The 17,496-nt window shown below is 41.0% G+C and overlaps 1 protein-coding gene across 1 annotated transcript; it reads left to right on the top strand.

The window, feature by feature from the left end:
- Positions 1-204: 204 nt before the first annotated feature.
- Positions 205-17,115, top strand: bcat2 (branched chain amino-acid transaminase 2, mitochondrial). The gene is made up of 11 exons (XM_033643846.2): positions 205-540; positions 2,286-2,357; positions 2,807-3,007; positions 3,207-3,317; positions 6,230-6,349; positions 6,538-6,701; positions 12,456-12,598; positions 12,715-12,800; positions 13,199-13,339; positions 13,644-13,718; positions 15,573-17,115. The coding sequence occupies exons 1-11, from the start codon at positions 523-525 to the stop codon at positions 15,612-15,614; spliced, it is 1,173 nt and encodes a 390-aa protein (XP_033499737.1). The 5' UTR covers positions 205-522; the 3' UTR covers positions 15,615-17,115.
- Positions 17,116-17,496: the final 381 nt, after the last annotated feature.

Here is a 17,496-nt window from a genome sequence, read left to right as displayed (position 1 = left end):
TGAGATCAGTGAGTTTGAAATGTTGGCATCCTGCCCAACTGTGTAACAAGACCTGCACCACTCCCCACCGTTTGACCAATCAGCATCCACCTCTTTGATCTCGAATAACCTCGTTTTTTAAGCCTGATGGTGTCCGCCAATCAGATGTTACGCGTCTGTCACGCCCCCATTGACTTCCTGGATGAATGACAATTACAAGACTATAATTAAATTGATTTTGTGGCTTTTCCCCTCCTGATATACTTGTGTCTTCTTGTGGAACAGTCCGGGTGATTGTGAAGTATTAACAAAGAGCAAACAGAAAAAAAAACACAAACGCGTTTAAAAGGTTTTATTTAATAGCTGGGTCAAGTTATTCCATTAAAGATATAATATCACGAAGGGCGTTTTATGTCCGGGAGGTTTCAGGCTTCACCTCAGCCAAACTGCGGGTCGTATTTCAAAGCGGAACTCACGTTGACTTTGAGCTAAGTTGTTTCCACACGAGCAGATAATCTCGTTTATCGTGGTTACGTAGCGGAGATGGCGGCCCTCCGAACGGTGAGTTCATTGACCAATGTCTGTGTGCCGGTTATTATCTGTTTATGTTGACTGTCTGGTAAATGTTTCACCTTAAGTAGCAATATTTCGGCAGATAACAGCCGAGGAAAGATAACAGATCCCTAACATAGTCTGTTATGTGTCTGTCCCGCCAGCACCTAGGGTGGCAAAACAATGCAGCGTGGAAAGGTCATTAGACCAAACTCCATGCCAAAATATGGACAATTAACTTGTCTTGTGTATCAGCAATAATTAAAGCCTCGTCAAACATGACTTATTGCCCCTTTTGAATATTCAGGGTGTGATAATGAATTCGGCATACATCCAGTCAACAAGTTAGACCTCGATATATGAAATAAAAAAGTTACCAAACGTTACATAGCTTTCCACCTCCCACGGTGTGGTGGAGGGTGGTAGGCAAGCCAGCTAGATTATAAGTAAGCCGAATTGAATAATACACCCCTCTGATGCTGCAGTAGTCATTAGTCGGTTTATATGTAGTTTATAAGCGACGCCATAAGCAGGTTTCATTGAATTGCCAAATTTGTAAACAGGGTTTGGCGTGAGACTTAACGACAGCTTTCACGTCTTTGGGTGGCTTACAATGCATAGCTACAGAAAAGTGTAAAGTGTATATGTGTGTGTGTTATTAACTCATGCTTACAACTTTCTTACACAAGCTACTTATTTTGCTGCTGGCTCAAAGTTTGTTTTAAGGCTAAGAACAAATGCTAACTAGCATTTGCTAATTCTGGTTTACTGTAACTCCAGACTGTGGGTCCATATTGCCAAAGACAGATCAAATTTCATGCTTCACGTGCATGTTACGTACGTCACTGCGAAAATATAATCACACAAACTCGAAGACGCAATAAAGACAGGACTTGCATCATCCATTGACCAAAAATGCACACAAGGGCAACTTTTTTACAAGAATTGCTAAAGCATCAACTGTGCTTTTCTACAGACCACTGCCTGACATGTGCACATGGCATGACAAGTAGTCAAACTTGGCACCAAATTGGGAATGTTAAACAACTGTGAAAGACCACCTTTGCAGTTGATAGGATTAATCATGGGATTACCAAATGCAAGGCCTGTTTTACAAGCTTTTAACTGCCAGGACAATGCAGCCATAGAGAAATTAGAGAAAAGTGGATATGATATCACTCACTGCCTAACCTCAGGACTGTCAGGAAAAGAGGAGAATTTACCTACGAACTAGGGAGCCACTACAACAAGTTGCATGAACTTGCTGTACCTGCTTTATCTGTTGGTTGGTATATCTGGTGCCTATCCTAGTAGACAATTCAACAGCAAGTCTGTCATTGCTGATGGCTTCTTTAGAATCTGGGCTATTAGAACAACTATTATTTTCCCACATTCCCACATAGGATCCATGCAAACAGTTTGTTTCTTTACTTTCCTCTTTTTGCAGAGTAGCCTGTACATGTGCCTGATTCTAAATACAGCTCTTGGCAGCAGCTGTCTCCAAACAGGCATGTGGCACTAGCAGCATACTATGACCTGCAGACAAAATGATTGGTGCTGACTCACACACCCACAAACGCACAATGTCAGACATGGTGTCCCTGTGTTTTCCCAAAGCTAGGTGACTTGTTGTTACCAGGAAAGAAGATAGATTTCTTACAGTATGGCAGCAAGTTTTCTGATAAAACCTTTACACGTGTGATTACTAGTACTGAATACTGACAGCAAAGAGTTTTGTCCTGTTTGATTTGCAGGCACTCCATGGACGACTTGTTCAGGCCCTCCCCTTCTCTTTTGGCTCACTGCGGTTCGCCAGCTCATTTAAGGTACTGAAAAAAAAAGAAATATTTTGTTTCTCACCACCTGAGGCCTGTCTGTGTTGTCTCCATCCAGTGTGCCTGTACATGTCAGAGCACTCGGTATTTATTGATCAGTAAGGAAGGAAGAAAGTGCCACTCTTCAAAAGAGAAATTTGTGTCATCAACTTGCCTGAAGTTAAAGTTTCTTTTCCCTTTCTGCCTTTCCCTCACTGTCTGCCTACAGCAATCATTTAATTCAGTTTAATTGAACTTAATTAATTGCATCTAATTCTCCAAATAAGTCAGCTTATCAACTGACTCTTTACAACGCTCAACTAAATGTCCTTTTAAAGCATGCTCTGTAAATAATGTTAATTTAAAAGCAATCACTGTACTTGTTGGCCGCTCTGCTTTTGTCCCGTCTTGCTTCTTTTTCTCTCCACCGTCTCCGGCTTGCTTGTCCGTCTCCACCTCAGGCGACAGATCTCCTCGTCGAACGCAACCCAGCATGCAAGCCGAAGCCCGACCCCTCCACTTTGGTGTTCGGCAAACAGTTCTCCGACCACATGTTGACCATCAACTGGTCGGAGAAAGGCGGCTGGGAGGTTCCGCAGATCAAACCTTTCCAGAACCTGTCGCTGCACCCTGCCAGCTCTGCCCTGCACTACTCCATAGAGGTGAGGAGAGGGCTGTGTTAATTGTGATATTTTCACTTGGTGAAGCAAGGAAATGGGAGAATGCCAATAAATGAATGAATCAAATAAGCAAAGACACTTTCTTTGCAGCTTTGCTCCATGGTATCAGTTGTAGATTAAAAGTCTGATACACAGAAACCAGAGATAAAGTGTTATGTGTTTCTGCCTGTCTTCCCACCAGCTGTTTGAAGGCATGAAGGCGTTCCGTGGAGTCGACAACCACATCCGCCTCTTCAGACCCATGCTGAACATGGAGAGGATGCATCGGAGCGCTGACAGAAGCTGCCTTCCTGTGAGTTTGCAACCAACCTTGTCCTCAGAAACCCTCAGTGAGGATTCTTGGCAGTGTCAGATCTTTCATGTTGGCTGGTACTCTGTGTCTGGATTGATGCCAAAATTTGGTGTCTCATGCTTGACTGTTTTTTTTAACTAGCTCTTGACTAAAGAATGGAAAAATCTCTGAGGCAGCATTTATAGCATCATGTGATTGTGCATCATTGTGCAGTGTTGTGGTGTCTCATAAATCTTTTAACTTGTTAATGTGTTACTCAAACTGGACAATCTGGATCTAATTTTATTACCTCGCTGGTACCTGAAGCAGAACGCTCCCAACAATGCAAAGTTGTTTCTGGTCTACACGCCTACTAAAACCAACAAAGCCAGACTAAAAGGAATGTGTGGACACCAACAATATCACTGGTGGAAAAGACATCATGCTTTGCTCCTTGCTCTGCTGTAGAGCAGTGCAACGTGAACGACCAAAATGCACTGCAACCGCATGGAGGTGCACATAACAGGGCCTTGTAGCACTGCGTTCATTTACTTAGCAAAGTTGTACAATCCTGTTTGATGTGTAAAACTAATCCTTCAAACTGGACTTCTGTAGCCTACAGCAACATGCCCACACCAACACAGCCCCTCTGAGTTTTGCCACAGTTGGTCTGGATGTGCCTCACGATTTTTTTAGATTCTTGGGCCCATTTAAAATGATCTGTAGCACATGGTCCAAAGTGCATAGTGCAAGTGCATTTAGGGTGTGTCCAGCTCTACTTTTGCTAGTTAAATGGCACAGAATCTGGGCGCAAAGTCAGGCGCAAGGGGCAAAGGGATTGTATTTGTTCCCTTAATTAATCATAGATGTGTTTTGGGCGTAACATGAATTCAGCCAATCAAGGGTGTTATCTCCCATTCCCTTGATGTGCCTGCAAGTGGCTCGCTGCTATTTACATGGCAGATTCAGCACATGGAGAAGTGAGTGGTTTTCTGCTGAGAATAATGCAGTAAGAGCAGTAATGTCACTGCAGCAAATACCATGGGACACTTAAGCAGCAAAACTAGAAACTGTAGTTCAGTCAGGCCCCCTGCCTTACCTCAGGCCTATGCAGAAAGCCTCTTCCACATGCCTACGTGGAAAGAGATAAGGCAGAGAGAGCACACCTGTCTGCCCTTACACGTGCAAATGAGGAAAGCCTGAGGCAGAGAGGCGGGTTACAAAGTGTCTTGCAGAGGAAGCAGCAACAGTAGGGAGGCCAGAGCAGGTTGAATAGGGTGCCCTGAATGAGATTCGCCAATTGGTTGCATAGAAAGGAATCATGTGATCTATCAGGTGACACCCGTCTGTCAATCAGCTGCTCCATCAGTTGATTGGGCTGTTTGTGATCAACCGATGTAGCTTGGATGTGAGCTGAGCTTGACATCATGTCCTGCTTGGACTAATACTATGCTCAGTTTATGAACTTGACAGAGGAAACAGCTTAACTTTGAGCTTCAGAAATAATCAGTGAAGTTACGTTGCTCCTTGTGCGTAAATGCGCAGTGTCTTATGTAATGGGGAGTCAGACAGCAGCTTAGCAGCTCTGCTTTTTGCTTTGTTGACATTTTAGAGAATCCAGTTTATAATTTTCTCATTAATGATGTTTTATTTCACCCGTCCACAACGCATTTTTGTGTCCCTGTGTCTATAACAAGCAGAGTGAACACGTGTTGTGAACCTGCCTATGTAGGCGCATCTTACTATCTGAGTCATACACCTTTAAAATAGCAGGAAAATCCTCCACCATTCAGACACTCACCAGGTTTTTGTTGCTTGATGGTGCAATCGCTCTGCTGCCCCATAGCAATGCACTAACAATGCACACGACCACACCTTATTTTAAGACCCACATGCCCATGGGCACAAAGATAGACACAAGTACATCTACTTAGGCTGGCCATGAAAATGACAACTGCGTAGGTGTGAAACTACCAATGACAGTTGCGCTGTGCTGTGTGCCAATTTGCGCCGGGTATAGGATAAGGCTCTATAAGTTTGCAGGGTGGGGCATGTTACATTACAGACTGACGCTCTGAAACTATTAACCCTCTACATTGTTAGGTAACACCTTGGCAGCATGCCCAGTTTTAGCTAGCCACCCAGAACAACACCACCCTGATGCTAGAGTTAATACTTCACCAGGTGTTCAGGACACCGTGTGACAGGATGTGTCTGTACTACATGGTCTTGTGTGGAACACAAAGGAAAAATATTTTATGGTTAATGAATGAACATGTGTTGTAAATGATTGATTCTCATCTAAACACAAGTAGACACATGTAATGACAAATGTAGTTTTGTAGATATTATTATTTTTGTTTTAAAGCCATTAAAATGTTAGTCTGTGACATGCTGCAGTTTCTTACCTTGAGATCCACACACAGCGAGGTGCAAACCGGCGTGAGCTTTACTGTTAAGTCTGTCAAAATTAAAACGCGTTGCACAACTTTTCTCCGACACATGCCACTCTTTTCACCAAGCGGCTTTCCTGCCTTCATCGGGGTGGTGAAGCCTGAGGCTGTCTGTGCTTTCCATGCTAGAACATACTGTTGCACAAGTGAAGAGAGATAATGAAGTCAACAAAGTGTCTCACCATTGTCAGGCATATAGCAACATGTATCTTAAATTTGCAAACATTAGTCGTACCAGACCAGGTAATGCTTTAAGAGAGTGCTGACATGAGAATGGATACAGTGTTTGAAAGTTTTATTGTTTAGGAGTTAGACTTTTTATTTGTAATCTGGCAAATAATCCTCTTGTTGGAGTGAATTTGATTACTCTACAATTGTATTAATCATTTCAGATCAGAGTCTTTGGTGTGTGTGGATATTTATTTGGTGAAAAAGAGCAATTATTTGACTGTTAACGCGTTGTCTTTTTTTTCTCTATAGCTGTTTGATAAAGGTGAACTGCTGGAGTGTATCAAGAAGCTGATAGAGATCGATCAGGACTGGGTTCCCTTCTCCCAGGACGCCAGCCTGTACATCAGACCCACCTTCATAGGAACTGAGGTGAGCTACTGTAGTGTGACACTAGGGTTTTTGGTCACCTGTGCAGGTTCCCATCTCATATAAAGTAATTAAATGAGCTGGTGTTAAATGTGGTTGGAAGACAATCCTGCATGCTTTGATTACTGTCGCACCGACTGACTTCCTGTTCCTAATTACCTGTCTTCTCCTCTTCCTCACCACGCCTCCAGCCGTCTCTTGGCGTGTCTCGGGCAGGACAAGCTATGATCTTTGTCATCATCGGCCCAGTGGGACCTTACTTCGCCACAGGGTCCTTTAACCCTGTTTCTCTGCTGGCGGATCCTTCATTTGTTAGGGCCTGGCAAGGAGGTGTCGGCGCCTATAAGATGGGAGGGTGAGTTTGTTATATTTATTTAAACCGTCCCTAAATTGCTATATGATGGCATCTATTTCTACTCTGTGGACAAGTTTCATGCACAAAAATAAGTATAGTCAGTTCAGTTCAGACAAATTTACTGGTCCCAAAAGGGCAATGTATTTGCAGCTTCACACAGATTACCATAAAGAATAATTTCCCACTGCAGAGCTTTAAATCTTGCTGTCAGAAAGTAGCAAACATGGCAATTAAGCTGCATCTCCAGCTGGTGAAGGTCACTAAAAATGGAGGGGAAAAAGGAAATAAAGTACATAATAAAAATAAAAAAATCCAAGTACGCATTCACACTGGCGCTATCTGGTCCGCTTTAAATGAACCCTGGTCTACTTCCACGGATAGTTCGGTTTGTTTGGAGTGGTGTGAAAGCTCATTCGAACTCTGGTGCGGACCAAACGAGTGAGCCCTGGTCCACTTGAACGATTTACTTGCAAGTGAACCCTGGTGTGGTTCGCTTACAGTGGGAAATGCAAACGGACTATCCAGTGAACCAAAGAGAGGAAGTGAACCAAAGAGGGGAAGTGACGTAGAGCGCAGTGCATATTAGGTAGATGGTAGATTTTGGGTCATGCTTTTTTTTCTTCCTGGTCAGTGGTTGTTTCGGGCAATACCGGCCCCAAATGAGCAGCTGTTGTAACTGCGTGACGTTGTCCAGGTGGTTTGGTCCGCTTTAAAATGTGCAGTGTGAAAGTGAACCGAACCAAATGAAGGTGTGAAATTTTTCGGCATTCCCCGCCCAATTGAACTACAAAAATGAATAAATAATTATAATACATAAAAATATCTAGAGAAAAGATAATTGAGTGCAAACCTAACATAGGTGATCAGAAAGGGGCTTACTGTAGATAAGAAGAACTGAATAAGAAGTAAAGAATGAATAACTTTATTTGAGCAAAACAAAAACAAAAAAAACATCAGTACACATGCTCGAAAAGTAGTCGGAAGAAGTGTCCACATAGATAATCCTACCCCCTTCTTCTCACTTCTCACTATTTATGTCACATTGTCAACAACTATCCCAAACTAATTTACACCCATTAATACAGATAAATAAACAACAGTCTTAGATAGTAAATATACAAATCCCATCTCAACCAAGCCCAGATATATCAAGACCAAAAGATGATAAGCAGAAAGTGCTTTCCAGATCGAAAAGCACAGAGCCCATACATGAACAAATGGAGATGCAAGTGCAAAATAAAAATACTATTTCATATATAAAAGGATAAAATGTGCATGAGATAAATGAGCTCATAAGCAGGTAAAATGTAAGTAAAGGAAATAACCACGTCTATATAGACAAATGAGATGAAAGCAAAAGAGACTATTTCATATAAAGCAGATAGAGTGCCAACAAAGTAACAGGCACTTGAATTTAAAAGGGATAAAAATGCAGAATATTTGGAAGTGCATATAAAATAGTGACATGATGATTTTACACTTTCCTTTTAAAATGCAGATTCATTGATAAAGAAGTTATTATCTAAGTCATCACTTGTTTTCCTCCTGTGGTGACACGCAGATTATCTGTGCCTGACTCGTACAACAGGTCTCGTGACTTCTGTTCCGACCTTGTGAAAATTGCATAATAGGAGAAAACTGGTGAATGTCACAAGTTCTCTTAAATCACTTCTGTGTGCCACTTTAGAGTGAGTCTGTTGGTATGAATGATTCTTGCAGGAGATCCAATGTCATGAAATTCTCAGAGGGGTCATTTATTTGTAACTTTGGATTTAAGGAAAGCTGGTAGACTGTGATTTCAATGTACTTTGAAATTTGAGAAGAGCTGAAAACAGGCAAAACTGATATTTAAATTTTTGTTTTTGCATAAGTAAGTCATAATAATGACAACATCTGCACAGTTCTAAAGTACCACAGCTGCTTTATAACACTGCCATGACTGGGTGAAGTCTCTGAATTGCTTTGCATCTCGGCTGTGTTTTTATTCAGCAGTAGCTCTGGACAGAGTACAACTATTTGGATTTTACGCTTTGCTCATGAAGCGTAGAGTAGCTTGCTACAGAGCTGGCTGATGTTAGGACCAAACTGTGCCAGGCAAAGAGAGAGACGGTGGAAAAATAGACCTTCTTCAAACAGATGTTTGGTCTCATCAGAGCAGGAAAAGTACAGGTTATTAATCTCACCAGTTACAGCTGCGTATAACAAGTCAAATGTCCTCTAGAGGCTGATATGACCAGTTTGACTTGTCAAACAGAGGTGGATTAATGGAACAGAGCCGACATTATTTACATACCTCTGCTTCTCTTGCTAAAAATCTGCTGTGACAAAGGTAGCTTGAGCTGTGTTTTACCAAAAATAAATGAAACAAATGTGGTTAAACAAGTGCAAAATAACAATAAAAAACTTTGTGAACTTAACAGAGGGCAACACTGCAACTATTTAACAGCAGGAGACTCTTTCTGTCTCAGTGTGTTATTCAAATGCATGTCCCTCCAGTTTACACTCTGCAGATACCATCAGTGCTCCTGTAATCTCCATACAGCCTCTAATCACAGGCCTGCTCAGCTCCACTGTGATTACATAACACCACCGAACAGCCACTCGACTCACTAAACCAACAAAATCTGCTCTCACTTCAACTATCGAGACAGATTTAGCTGCAGCAGTCACAGGACTGCTGTGCAGACAGAGATATATAAGGGTCGTCGCTCTGTATGTAATGTTATCATGTTTATTGTATGTGTGTGTGTGTGAATGGTTCACACAAAACTGTATGAAGTGACCTGTTTTTTGTTTTTTCCAAGATTGCTTTTTCCCCCATTAAAGCAACCCTTACCTTTCTTGCATTTCACACAGCACTTAGAAAAAATTTGAACATCCACAACTCCTGCCTCCCTCCAAAGTCCCATCCTCCTCCTCTTGCAACTCCACCTCCCTCCATTACGTCCTCATTATAGACGTAGCCGTTGGCAAGGTAACGTTAGATAGACGGAAGAGGAGAGCAAGTATAATGTTACAACGAAGACAGTCAAACGCAACCCCAGAGTTTTAAAACTCAACCGCAGTCAGTGATGACTGATGAGTTTTAGAATAAGGTTACAGTGCTAACGTTAGATAGTAGCATTAACATTACTAGTAAGTGGAAACGGACAAGGAAGATAACGTTTATGTTTCAGAGGCTACGCTACAGTAGGCTAACGTTAGCCATTAGCAACTGGATGCTGTGTTGTCTTAATGTTATGAACTGAACTGAACCGGCACAAAAACGAAATGACATTTTGCATACCCCAAGCAAACAGAAACAAAACATATTTGTGCAACATATAAGAAAGAACATAGAGTGCAATAGTAAGATGAAAAGGGTCGACATTTTACAGTCACTGTCCAGTGAGCGGACATTCGCCAGAAGGACACTGGGAACAGCTGGTTTGATGGGGTTAGCTCTTAGCCTAGCTAACCCCTCCGCGCTTCCCCCGCTCCCGCGTCCTGTCACAGCGCTGCCGGCATCTCCCCGTTGGGACAGCTCCAGGAGAAACCACGGTCATATCAGGGCTAGCTCGACGTAGCAGGCCAAGCTTGCTACACATCCTGAGCTCTCTCGGTTGTAGCGTTAGATCTCTGCAGCAGTTTCTAATGTCTGTTAGAAACTTGCGACTGTATTGCACTGATGAATTTACTTCTTGTTGCATTGTTTCTTTCTTTTGCCAACTGATTTCCCTGTTGGAGCGGCTGGAGGTGGAAGCGGTGGTCCACATTTGTTTGCTTTTGTTACGGAGAAAAGTTTATATCCACAAGGGTTCCTGTCACTGGTTTATATCCACAAGCGTTCCTGTTACTAACCTGTTTGTTGTCTCAGACTCAGGGGTGGAGGGTGTGGGGGGGTGGTTACACGAGCGGTTACGTCAGTAACGTCAGTAAAACTCCGACCAGTCATTGTATTCGGTCCGAATGCAATGACTGGTCGGAGTTTTCTTAGAACCATATGAGAATGGTATAATGATGAGTTTTCATCTCTGGTGGAATTCACTTACATTTTAGTGTGTGACCAGCGTATTAATAGCATTTTAACCTAAACAAAGAAAAGTGTAAAATTTCCAGAAAGGTAAGGGTTGCTTTATGATTATTTCCATAATCTGTGTGCTTCATACTGCTCCACACTGTTGTTGCACGAGCAGAATGTGGCTTGGCATTGTCTGGCTGGAATAAGCAGTTATGTCCCTGAAGAGGTTTTTGTCTGGATGGCAGCATATGTTGCTCCAAAACCTGTATATACCTTCAGCATTCACGGTGCCTTCACTGATGTGAGATGCCATGATGCCATGGCCACTAACACAGTCCCAGACCATCACAGATGCTGAACTTTGAACTTTGCACTCGTAACAGTCCACATGGTCCCTTCCCTCTATATCCTGCAGGACACAATGTCCATGATTTCCAGAAACAGTTTGAAATGTGGACTCATCAGACCACAGCACACTTTTCCAATTTGTGTCAGTCCATTTCAGATGAGCTCAGGCCCACAGAGGTCGGCGGCGTCTCTGGATGTTGTTGATATATGGCTTTCACTCTGCATGGTGGAGTCTTAACTTGCATTTGTAGATGCAGCGATAAACTCTGTTTACCGACAATGGTTTCCTGAAGTGTTCCAGAGCCCATGTACTAATATACTTTATACAATCATATTAGTTTTTATAGCAGTGTTGCCCGAGGGGTCAAAGGCAGTGGCTATTTAATGTTGGTTTTCAGCTGTACCCCTTGTGTGCAGAGATCTCTCCAGATTCTCTGAAGCTTTTGATGAAATTATGGATTGTAGATGGTGAAATCACTAAATGTCAATTGTGCATTGAAAAATGTTCCTAAACTGTCGGACTATTTGCCCACACAGTTTTTCACTAAGTGACCATCCTTGCTCATGAACAGCTGAGCCTTTTAAGGATGTCCCTTTCATACCCAATAATGATACTTAGTTCTGTTAACAATTAACCTGTGGGTGTTTTTTGAGTATTCCACAACTTCCCCAGTCTTGTTGCAGGCATCACATTCAGAATAGGTGTATATTTACAAAAAACAATTGAGTTTATCAACATCAACTATTCAATTGAATACATGTCAAAAAGGATTTGCACATTATTGCATTCTGTTGTTATTTACGTTGTACACAGCATCCCAACTTTATTGGAATTGGGGTTGTGTGACACTTTTGAATGAAATGACAAACTATATATATATTGTTTACATTTTTTTAATGACAACACGTTAGCTAGAGCATCTTAACAAGGCAACAACTGTGACGCAGCTGTTGAAATGGGAGGCTCCCTTTTTTATTTGTTTCAGGAAGTTTTTTTTACCTCTTGAGATAAGAGTAACCAACTGAAATGTCCTCTGTTGTTTCATTGGTGACATCCATCACCAGGATTCTTTCTTCTCATCACAAACACCTGTCTGTGGGTGTTGGTTTGGTGTCAGGAGGCAGAAAAAAAACCTGTTTCCTTTTTAGTATGCTTGAAACACTAAATTGTCAACCAAAGTGTTGCTAGGTGTATCACAGGCTTAGTGATTCAGTAAGTACATACTGGAAAATATAGGAAAAATAGAAAATAGTATTTAGGAAAACTTCAGATAATCAAAGCAAACACTGACATGGCTCCTGTAAGCTGACATCTACAGTATTTATCCTCTGTCCCTCTCTCCCAGCTGCTCTCTTGACACGGTCTATGCCTGTCTTTGGTTAATTTTAGCTCTCTTTCTTTACAGTAACTACGGTCCTACGATAGCAGTGCAGAACGAAGCGGTGAAGCGTGGCTGTCAGCAGGTCCTGTGGCTGTATGGAGAGCAGGAGGAGATCACCGAGGTCGGCACCATGAACCTCTTCATCTACTGGACCAATGAGAAAGGAGGTCAGACCTTTTCTGTCTTGTTTCATGAGACACAGAAATACAGGTTGTTCCTGGGGTTTTCCATTTATTGTAATTTATAAAACTGTGTGTGTGTGTGTGTGTGCGCGTGTGCGCAGAGAAAGAGTTGTGTACCCCTCCTCTGGATGGCATCATCCTCCCAGGAGTCACCAGGCAGTCTCTGCTGGACCTGGCCAGAGGCTGGGTAAGACCACCGGAGAGGAGACCAAACACAAACCATCACTTACACCTTAACACAGATGTTTTATTAGCACACAGTATCATTAATTACATGGGCAAGTTCATATTCAACACATTGTCCGCAAAATTTATCTCACTGTGCTCCTTTAAGTTTCCAAAAATGTAACCAAAGTGTGAGTCAGATTTGCAAAGAGGCATTTCCAAAAAAGTTCCTCTCAAAATACCTCTCAGAATTATTAAAATAAAGCTAAGGGGACAAACACTTTTTGGTTGAACTGCTAACTACTTGTCATGACAGTCACAGACAGATATTTCTTTATTTTAAGGAGTATTTTAAACGGTCTGAAATGTCTGCAATAGATCATTAAACTTGATGTTCATTACTTCCTGTGTGTCTTTCAGGGTGAGTTCAAGGTAACGGAGCGCACAATGGGTATGAAGGAGCTGCTGGGGGCTCTGGATGCTGGGAGGATCCAGGAGGTGTTTGGAGCGGGGACAGCCTGCGTCGTGTGTCCTGTCGGCAGCCTCCTCTACAGAGGAAAGGTACGAGTTCACCGTCTGTTGTGTCCTAGTCGTGTCCTCTTGCCAGATTTGATGATGCTATTCTGTATCGTCTTTTACTAAAATCCCACTCTATGCTTATTATTTTCTCATGTGGCTGTTGGACTCATTGAGTGTGTTTACTCCCATCCTCATTTGAAATGATGTGTAATAAATCAGCTTACTGAAGAGGCAGACTGTAATCCGCTAACTTAAATGCATGTAAGCACACTGATTGTAAATCTGTTTGGGTAATTGTAACAACAAAACTGTAAAGTCAGTGTTGACTGCTCTCCCTCTCTCTCAGACGTACCAGATCCCGACTATGCAGAACGGTCCGGACCTGGCAAAGAGGTTCTACAAAGAGCTTACTGATATTCAGGTAAGTGCACTTCATACACAATGTCATGGCTTCTTTAAGCTGCTGCAGGCAAATATGAATGTTGGCGCCTCCAAGTGGCAGCAACAGGGAACTGTAGGAGAGATATCCAAAAATATATGCCTTCAGTTTTAACCTGGCTGGTGATTAAGACATTTTTATATTAGAAAAAAAGAAACAAAAAAGACATGTGACAGGAGAAAAAACAACTTTCTCACTGCTGTATAGGACATATAATGATGTTCAGTTTAACATTCAGTAACTAAATCAAGGCTGCACAAATGACTGTTTTCATAAAATGCAGAAAATTGTTTTGAATTTTTGTTTACAATATGAAATATGAAGAAAAAAATAGTGAAAAAAGCCTTATCATACTTTAAGATATTTTGTTGCATTTTACCAAAAGTCCAAAACCTCATTATTATTCAGTTTACAACTTATATAAAACAGAGTAAAGCAGCAACTCCTCACACTGGAGAAACTGCAACTAGAAGGTATCATTAGGATTTTATTAATACTGATATTCATACTGCGTATCCAAACTTATTCTTATTGACACTCCTGTTGATTCTACTCTCCATAGTTTGTTGTAAAAAATAAAGATATGACATGATTAGATTCAACAGTTATTATAGCAGAGTTAAGCTGTGGTCATCTCCCTATAGTTGTAAATATTAATAACCATAAGCAATACAAAATTAGTTATCTCTGGTTGTCAGGACCGCCCAGAGTGCATTCATAAAAAGTCACTCTGAGCGCACCGTGGCACAAAGTGAACCATTTGTACATTCGGAGCGCTGTTGGAATGTACCATTCGGTTATTCAGAGCACCACAATCAGAGTGGCAGAGCATAATCTGGGCACAGATGGAGCAGCTGAGTGCGACTGATTTTACTAAACCATTTGATAATTCATATCTAATTTTAGTGTGCCGCTTCAGATTGGATTTACGAATGCATCAGATCATTTAGAAACATAAATTAGAAGTGCTTCAAAATGATGCTAACTGTGTCCTCAGTTAAAACAACAGACTTTTTAAAATAATGATAATGTGTGTGACCTTGACTTGATGAGGTTGAGACACTCGCATATTTAGTTTGGAAAATCCCATCAGCATTGTTGCCTGGAGGCTGCACTGAGGACATGGGTGTAGCAGCCATTTTGCTAAAGCAGTCAAACACGCTCATCTGCTTTAGACTTAAATGTTGTATTTGTGTGTCACGAGTTGGCTGGTGTTACCTTCTTTACACGCAATACCTTCCTACCTTCATATACTGCATTTAACTGCATTTTCATTAAAGTTAGTGAAGTGAGCCCACCTTTAAAACATCTATCCTTGTCAGCCATGAGTGGAGAGCACAAAATGTAAAACCGCAGTGACGCTACATCAAACGTAATTGCCTGACGCCAGCAGCTTCGTCATTGTTATCATCACTGCTATGTTAGAATGAATTAATGTTACTGACAGTGGCGCTGTTTGGATCTTTTTTTTTATTTTGGTATTGACCAGTCAGGAACTAGTACCAATTCACTACCAGTTCATGATACAGATTCCTAAAAATGAGAGGTTTTTTTCCACTATTTTTGTTTCATAAATGACTGAAACGATATTGATCATCAAAATAGTTGCAGATTTATTTCCTGTTAAAAAACAAAGAGTATCAGTTCTTGACTTATCAAACAACAGAACGCCAGTTGTTGCAGTTTTAGCTCCTAATATAACTTTTATAGCAGGTGTATCTTTACTTTAAAACTTCTCATAGTGCAGCTTTAAATTTTACATTTCAAAGCAACAAATAAAACATTTTGCACTTATTCATTTTTTTTTTCTTTCCTCTCTTCTCTCCTTGCTTCCAGTACGGACGCAAAGCAAGCGAATGGGCACCACTGGTCGTTTAAACGGCCTTATTGCACATGCCAGTTGTATCAACAATTAGTCCTGTTATTCTAGTTTGGACAAGCAGCCCCCCACCCCCCAAACTCTCAACCCACTAATGCACTCCTGCTTACTTACCAACGGAGGAGACGGATGCCTCTCTGTCGGCCTTCTCAGGCAACTTTAACAGGTTTCTCTCTGCATGGACTCTCATAGGAATACGGATTGTGGTGGAAATGTCTCGCTTTGGAAAGCAATATTAACAACGATATGCAACATTTTGACTTGACATGACCCTTAACGATGAGGTATGCAAAGCAGGAAAAACATAAATAAAACTACAAGCAGCCAGATGATGAAATGTGGCTGCTGGTGATGTATTAGCACGAGCACATTCAAATCTAATTGGGTCGGCTTGCTAAAAGGATACACTCCATTGAAGTGCTTGTCCTCGTATTCACTTGGATTACTTCCTTGTGAGGACACTGCTTATATTTAATAGCACAAACATTCATTTTTACTAACACTGCATTTTGGCATTAACCAAAAAGGCACAAACTGACATTTTTCAATCATAGGAGGTGAAATATTTGCAATATTAATGCAGCTATATATAGTTGATGTTTAGGAAAGTAACTGGCAGCACAATGTGGACATGTTGTTTCTCATCAACAGATGTAAAAAAAAAAAAATGTATTTCACAACAGGAAAAAAGTTCTATCAACAATAACCTGTACTACTTGCAACAACCTGTGGTGTTTTATCCAAAAACCTTTTAACTGTTACATGTGATCAATACCTGTGAATGCAACATAGGATAGAGTTTTGTTTCCGTTGTGTACATAATGATCTAAGAGAGTATTGCTGTTAGTTTTTATGGGGCCACGTCACTTTGACACCACAGTTTGCACTGACCTTGTTCATTGTCAGGTTTGTATCTTGAGTGTGACTCAGCTTTGTAAGGGAGGGAACAGGAGTGGGTTTTATGTGTCGTTGGTTTTGCTTGTGAAGACTGCACTAAAAAATGAAAGCTTGAGATTAAGAAGGTCTAATGATAGGACGATCCGCTGTAGAAGAGAAGGACTGTTACATGCTGGCAGTGACTCGTTTGTGTGTAATCACTATGGCAACAAATAGTGTTGTTCTCTTAGGGGTTTTTAAATTCATATTTTCCCTCGTCTTGATGTGAAATTAGGCCGACCGTCTTCCAAAGTACTGTGCTGTAGTCTGGGCCTTGTGTCCTTCCCTCTCTGGTTTTCCTCACTTTTGAATGTATTGTTATTTTTTACACACATACTATATCCACCTGTTCCTCTCTTCCGTCTAAGTGCCTGACCTCAGTCTGTTAGCTTGTTGTTCTGTGGATCTTCAGCTGCTGTTGTTTGTTTTCCAGTGTCTGCACTAGGGGATGTAGCTGGATACTTTGTCAGCTTTTAGTTATTTTTAGTTTTGTTTTTTTTTTTTAATGTGCTGTTACTTTTACTCGGCTGTAATGTTTTTACAATAAACCTGATCTGAGTCCAGTCTCTTTTGTACTTGAGTTGTTTTTCTTTTGATCAATTGTAATTTTCAGGAAACCTGAAGTGTTAAATTGCAAATAAAAAAAACTTATTTATTTATCATTTTTATTTATTTTTTGAAGTCATCGTTTTTTGTGCAAACTAGAGAATGACGAGCAGAAAAAAATTTAAATAAATCTTTCTTAATTTTATTATGGACTAAAGGTAATTTGATGATTTTTTTATTTTAACTTTGTGCGCACAGGATAAAAAAAAATAAAAAATCACCTTTCGGGATTTTAGAGGCTCCATAAATATCAAACTGCCTTATCTGTTTCAAGAATGGCTTTTATTTTTTGCAAATGAACTCTTCATTTGATTGGAAAAATCAACGGTTACCACAAAA

Source organism: Epinephelus lanceolatus, chromosome 18 (assembly GCF_041903045.1).
Source record: "Epinephelus lanceolatus isolate andai-2023 chromosome 18, ASM4190304v1, whole genome shotgun sequence".
NCBI lineage: Eukaryota > Metazoa > Chordata > Actinopteri > Perciformes > Serranidae > Epinephelus > Epinephelus lanceolatus.
The sequence above is the reverse complement of the archived record's forward strand: the minus strand, read 5'-3'. Positions and strand labels throughout refer to the sequence as shown.